The following is a 7139-nucleotide window of genomic DNA, read 5'->3' on the forward strand; positions in this document are numbered from 1 at the left end:
TGACGTAGATTTAAGTCACTTTTCACGCCAAAAACTGCCCCGCCCACACTATGTCCCCTTTTCTCGGCACTTAGGAAAAGTGGCATGAGCTGAAAAATGTTGCAGATTGTGCTGCAAAAAACCATTGCGACAAAATCTGTGAGATTAATAAGCCAAAAAGTGGTGTATGATTCATAATAAATGTCCCCCATAGTGTGTTTTACTAGCACTCTTCATTTCCTGCACCTACAACTGAAAAATACAATCTCCTCTTGGAGATATGAAACTTGGGGCTTAATTTGATGACACTTTTAAAAAGTTGTGGGAAACAGGTTTTGTTGAGAAGAAGATCTCTTAGGTAGTCCCATCCTTGAGTGTCCTGCTTTAAAACAAGCTTCAGTTCAAAGGTTGGTTCCACTGAGCAGTCATACACTATTGTGTCCAAGGCAGCCTGCTTATTGCAGCTTTCCAGATTCATATATATAATGCAGCCTCGCAGTCCACAGGGCTCATTCAAGGATAGTTTTAGTGCCTCCTGGGCCACTCGTGTGGTTAGTTCTTTAGGGACAAGAACTTTTGAACAGTGAAGTTTTGCACGTTTTGCTCTATATAAGCTGTTCTCTAACATTGTCACTAAATGGCTGGTTCTCACAAAAGACAGAGCATCTCCGATATTGGGTGCAGTGGACAAGTGATCCATGTGAATAAGCCAGATAAGTCTCTGTAAAAAAAAAATATATATATATATTTATAATTCTGAGTCTATATGCATAATGTAAGTAGTATATTAACTACTTGAATACCTTCTACTCCAGTCCTCAGTTCCCACCTGTCAGTTATGTTTTTTAGGATTTGCTTAGTTAATTACTTAATTAGTGTCAGTGCCTCAGGACTTACTACAGGTATTCATTCTGTGGGATTTTCTCATATCGTGGATCGGCAGGTGGGCCCTTGGGACTGGAGTTGAGGAACACTGACCTAAAGGACAATTAGTTTTTTGTTTATTCATTGACACATTTCAAGCACCATGACTCCATGATTTTTGCCAATGTACCTATATGAGGGCTTGTTTTTACGAATAAATTAATGGCATAATATTTTTGTTTTGCTTTTACTCATTTTTTTTCTTGTAGTTTGTCAAGTATTAAAATCATATTGATGCCAATCTATGGGTTGGTATGAATGACACAATACCAAAGAAGTTTAGTTTTTTAAGTTTTAGTATTATTCCATAATAATAAGTAGGCTTTATGGAAAAAACATAATTTGCATAGTTGCCGCATTCGAAGAATGTCACATTAATTTTTGTTTTATTTGAGTTGTACTTTTTGTTGGTACCATTTATTGATTTGCCTTTATTCTTTGTTTTTTTGAGGTGAGAGGTGTAAAAAACCCTTTAATTCTGCCAATTGTTTGTGGTTTTTGTATTGTTTTTTTTTTATGGCATACCTCGTTTAGTATAACTAATAAATGATTTTTATTCTATGGGTTGTAATAATAGTGGTGGTAACTAATATTTATTTTTATGGTTATTTTTATATTTAAAGTCTAATGACATTTTTTTATGTATAATATTGCTTTTACTTTTTTTTTTTTTTTTTTGAAGCAGCAGTCTTTTGATTGCTTTTACAATGCTTTGGAATACATCGTGCTCCAAAGCATTATAAACTGTTATCAGTGATCTGACCTGCAACCTGGCTATGTCTATGGCCTAATAGGCAGATAACCACTTCCATGGTAATAATTGGCACCCTGTGATTTTGATCACAGGTGGACTAACAGAAGGCGTTTCTCTGTCAAACATCTTAGATGCTGCAGTCACTATTGACAGTTTGGCCTTCAAGGGTTTATTATTCATTTTATATTACGCACTGGTGCTATAGCTCAGATTCGTTCAAGTCAATGGGACTGAGGTTCTATATCAGGCACAGACACACCTATATATGCTCCTGGGTAAGCAATGAAGGAAATGCACAGCCTAAGGCCTCTTTCACACGACCGTTTTTTTTTTTCCGTTTTGCGGGCCGTTTTTTGCGGTCCGTATACGGTCCGTATACGGAACCATTCATTTCAATGGTTCCGCAAAAAAAACGGAATGTACTCCGTGTGCATTCCGTTTCCGTATTTCCGTTTTTCCGTTCCGTTTAAAGATAGAACATGTCCTATATTTGGCCGCAAATCACGTTCCGTGGCTCCATTAAAGTCTATGGGTCCGCAAAAAAACGGAATGCATACGGAAATGCATCCGTATGTCTTCCGTATCCGTTCCGTTTTTTGCGGAACCATCTATTGAAAATGTTATGCCCAGCCCAATTTTTTATATGAAATTACTGTATACTGTATTTGCCATACGGAAAAACGGAACGGAACAACGGAACGGAAACGGAACCACAACGGAAGCAAAAAACGGAACAACGGATCCGTGAAAAACGGACCGCAAAACACTGAAATGGACATACTGTCGTGTGAAAGAGGCCTAAGGATAGACAATTATTAAGATAGTCCTGGAACACCCCTTTAGGTCCTGTAATTGGTATACTATATATTAGGTTACTTATTCCTTTTTAACCTCATCAGTTCTACAACATTATGGACACTTACTTTCATACTGGCTTGCGTTTGATTACTAGAATGAATAATTGTGAGGGACTATCCATAGACTATGTCTATGCCACTTTTTAACGCTATCCAAGAGTTGAAAAAGAACAGCAGCAAATGTTCAAAAATACCAAGTGTCAATACTCGCCTCCTCAATAACTTCACAATCCAGCACAAATTTACTAGTGGTCTCCAACCGGTCTTTTATTACAGGCTGTCACTGTCATCAGCAGTTATGTGCCATGCTTAAGCTATTCCTCTACTGCATGGTACCAGCTATCTTCTCGGTTTCGGTACCAAGGAGTTTGTCTCCCACTGTGGATATGGTACTCCTTCAATGTAGCTGTTAGCAGTGTAGTGATTATTCCCACAGAACAAATTACTAGTCAGCAGTGTGGTCACATGGCCTTCATGGTACCAGCTCGCTTCGCTTGGAGCCTCATTGGATGTGGTATCAAAAAAGTTCCAGGTACCAGGTATCTGCAATTATGGCCTAGTGGAAAAACAGAAAAACAGGGTAGAGCTGAGTACAGTGGGGCTGGTTCAATGCAGTGGCAAAGGGTCTTATTTGAAAAGAAGACTTGTAAAATTGTATTGTAGCAAATTATATACAAGGAATCAGAATTGATGTGGGAAAATGTACGTAGCCTAGGACCTTTTTCAAGGGCCTCCCGTGCAACACAGAATGCAGAAAAGCAGCATTACATATTTCTGATGAGGAAGCAATTTGATTTAAAAAACTGCCTTGGGCTCACCCACTTTATCTGACTTGTAGATCGGAAAAAGTGGAACAGGCACTCGTTCTGAGCTGCAACTCATTCTGAACTTTTCAATGTATTTACACTAGACAACTAGCATTAATACACTGACAAATATCCCCCATACAGCTCTATATCACTACTTCCTTTCAGGCGGTATGTTACTAAACTGGCTGTATGCAGCCACCATTATGGGAGCTCAGTGCGTAGGAATGTATATAGTTACCATTGACTGTAATTGAAGCTGTAATAATCTTTTTGCATTGAGATCCCCCTAGTGGCAGCTGCTGGAAAATGCAGTGTTTTCATGTTGGGAACAGAAGGAGTTGAGCTTTCCATCAGCCTGTGTAAAACCCTAACCACAGATTGACATGTTTTATAGCTGATCGGCCCTTGTTATAGCCCGGAATTGGGGATAAAACATTTTAGTACAGCCACTGGATACTGTGCTTCAATTAAAAGGATTTCTGCACTTTTACTTTTGATGACCTATCCTAAGGATAGCTCTTCAATATCAGATCTTACCGCTGCTTTCTATGGCAAAGACCATAGACCACAGCAGCGTACAGGAAGAGTGAAGGGAGATGGCACGTGAGCATGCGTGCGCCGTCCTCTCATACAGCTGATTGGCAGCGGTGACTGGTGTTGGACCACCGCCAATCTGATATTGATGACCTATCCTCAGGATAGGTAATCAATAGTAAAAGCTTGGACAACCCCTTTAATGTCATGATAATTAAAGGCATTTTCTGGTTTAGAAAACACATTTGCATACACTTGATTAGGGAATTTTGAGATGGCAGTGACTCATTCAGGACCCTTGCAAAGAGGACCTGTCATATCTGCAGGTTACCCAGAAGGTGTATTAATTTTATTGGGAACTGTGGTTTTCCCTGGGGTGATGTTGTAGCAGAATTGAACTCTACATTTGCTAAGGAAAGCTGATCACTGGAAGTCTTATCAGTGGAACAACCTGTGATCAGCATTTTATTGGGGGACACTCCTAACCAAAAGGCATTGTCCAGCAGACAAACTTTTTAAACCACCTTCTCCCTCAACCCTTTATAAGTTCTCCATTATTTGCTGCATTTTTATATTACTGCACCAAATCGCAAACTTATCTCTGTAGACAACCTCTGCTAGGTTGTCAGATGTAGACAACTTTAAATAATTGGTGTATTCAATATAATTCTAGAAAACTGAGCGCACTCAAAAATATTCTTTACTTTACTAACCAGCACCTGAATACTTTTGTAGTTGCATGTAATTAAAAATGTAGTGCAGTCATTGAGTTATTCAATAACGTGTCTGTTTAGTGCCACCTGCTGTTTGTTCTTTTCCTTATTTTTCTCTCCACCTCAGTAACATTGCTGAAGTGGATGAGCATGCTCAGTTCTATTCTTTAACTGTCACCAGCTGGATCTACTGCTAGAAGCTGTGAAAGCTGCAGCAGAAATGACCCCCCCCCCCCCTGAAAAATTGGCACGCTGCCTGAGCTGTTATGGTGAGAAAGCTGTAGCAGAAAGGACACCCCCCCTAAATAATGGGCATGCTGCCTGAGCTATTATGGTGAGAAAGCTGTAGCAGAAAGGACACCCCCCCTAAATAATGGGCATGCTGCCTGAGCTGTTATGGTGAGAAAGCTGTAGCAGAAAGGACACACACCCTGAATAATGGGCACGCTGCCTGAGCTGTTATGGTGAGAAAGCTGTAGCAGAAAGGACACACACCCTGAATAATGGGCACGCTGCCTGAGCTGTTATGGTGAGAAAGCTGTAGCAGAAAGGACACACACCCTGAATAATGGGCACGCTGCCTGAGCTGTTATGGTGAGAAAGCTGTAGCAGAAAGGACACCCCCCCTGAAAAATGGGCACACTGCCTGAGCTGTTATGGTGAGAAAGCTGCAGCAGAAAGGACACACAAATCTAACACAGCAATTAGAGCAACGAATGGGGAGATATCCGGATCCGTGTGAGGTACAGGGCTGGTTTTAGCTTTGTTATGAAGAGATTGTCATATACTATATAATGTCTAATTTAAAAATTTTACATTAATAATGGATTACGGTACTTTACAGCTAAATGAGCTAAATTTATTGAGCACATATGTCCAAGCTAATGCTATCTTTAAAAACAGTATGAAAAATGTTCTTCTCTTGTCAGTAGCAGACATCACAGCACTAGATTCCATCATAGCTGTGAATCACTGCAAATTAACCCACTCCTTATCACCTCTCTAAGGGTCCATTCACACGTCCGCAACTTGGGTCTGAGCCTATTCATTTTCAATGGGACAAGAACGGATGCGGACAGCACACTATGTGCTGTCCGCATCTGCATTTCCGGATCCGCACTTCCAGATCCGCAATTCCGTTCCCCCCAAAAATAGAACATGTCCCATTCTTGTCCGCAACTGTGGACCGGTAAAGGCATTTTTTATTATAGTGTCGGCGATGTGCGGAACGCACATTGCCGGTGTCCGTGTTTTGCGGATCCGCACTTACGGATGTGTGAATGAACCCTAACTCTGCAAAGACCTTTGTGATTGATTCTAAGGGCCCTATTCTTAATAATGTGCCCATGTAAGGCTAGTTTCATATTAGCGTTATAGATCTGTTCTGACAGGTCCGGCGTAGCCGGATGGTGCCGAAGTGCTCACCAGCCCCATTGACTATGCTGGTAGTCATCCGGAACAGCCTGCCGGAGACCTATAATGCAAATGAGAAAGAAGCCTAAATGTGCGGCAGATCACCCAAAAAGCAAGCATCTTTTATGCAGCACCTAAAATCATGTGCAATCATTACTGGGCAAGCATTGGTCCATGTAGGAGTCCCCTAAACCTGCAGATGTTTTCAGAGTTCAGGGCTTTCTTCTAAAACCCCCCAAAGTATAGGCCCATGCAAGATACCAGGAATAGCAATGCATATACCTAGAACAGTAATTTCTAAGCAGATAAATAATGCATAGGACCATTGGAGGGGCACTGAATATTATCTAGTCACTGGCAGCTCCTCGGTAAACTAGCCAGCACATGGGTATGTTGAGAAATGGAATTCAGCGATGGGATCAACTGAACGAAGCAGAAAGTAAGTAATTGCTGGACATTCAGATTCCTTCTTTGAAATACTGTACATCAATAATATGTGCAGCCTAGTGCATTAAGTGGCAAGACATTAAAAATGCTAGAAATGAAAAAAAAAATACTATTGTAAAGCACCTATATTTAGTAAGTATATTTTGAATATTTTCATTTAAATCCCTAGACATGCAGTTTACATCCATGTATCCAATCATTCAGCTGAAGTCATACACCAGGCATTATCTATTACTATCCAGTGAGCTGTACTTGCTCTATAACTTTGGTGATTATGTGCTATGACTGTCCTATGTATCAGGGCACACATTTCATATGTACTCACCGCCAATCTCTGTACGGGAAGCTCCTTGAACAGCCTCGGCAGTGTCAGTATGTAGTGAGCCTCAGGCTTTGTGCAGCGACAGAAATCTGTGTCAGCACTTGGCAGCTTTTAACTAGGATCTGTACCCATGTTGAAGGGTTTTCACCTGACAGTTCTTATTCTCCATGAAGCAGCTGGGGTGTTTTCCCTGGAAATAAGGATATGCTATCCTCTCATATAACCATGATGTGGTAACAAAACACCGGACTAATGCAATGGTATTTGTATATGGGAGATGGCTTCAAAAGTGATATTAGTATTGGTCAGAGGACCCTCCAAAGGTTCAAGAGGGAACTTAGAGAAATGTGTTTGATGTCGACTTGTTCTATTCTGCTGATAACTAGA

General features: G+C 40.7%; 1 protein-coding gene across 1 annotated transcript; it reads right to left on the reverse strand.

Annotated features, from left to right (window-relative positions):
* Positions 1 to 200: 200 nt before the first annotated feature.
* On the reverse strand, positions 201 to 6871 carry DDIT4L (DNA damage inducible transcript 4 like). Its single transcript, XM_044276215.1, has 3 exons — positions 6756 to 6871; positions 2726 to 3070; positions 201 to 700 (listed from the first exon to the last, which is right to left on the reverse strand). The coding sequence occupies exon 3, from the start codon at positions 677 to 679 to the stop codon at positions 203 to 205; it is 477 nt and encodes a 158-aa protein (XP_044132150.1). The 5' UTR covers positions 680 to 700; positions 2726 to 3070; positions 6756 to 6871; the 3' UTR covers positions 201 to 202.
* Positions 6872 to 7139: the final 268 nt, after the last annotated feature.

This window comes from Bufo gargarizans, chromosome 1, assembly GCF_014858855.1.
Source record: "Bufo gargarizans isolate SCDJY-AF-19 chromosome 1, ASM1485885v1, whole genome shotgun sequence".
Lineage (NCBI taxonomy): Eukaryota > Metazoa > Chordata > Amphibia > Anura > Bufonidae > Bufo > Bufo gargarizans.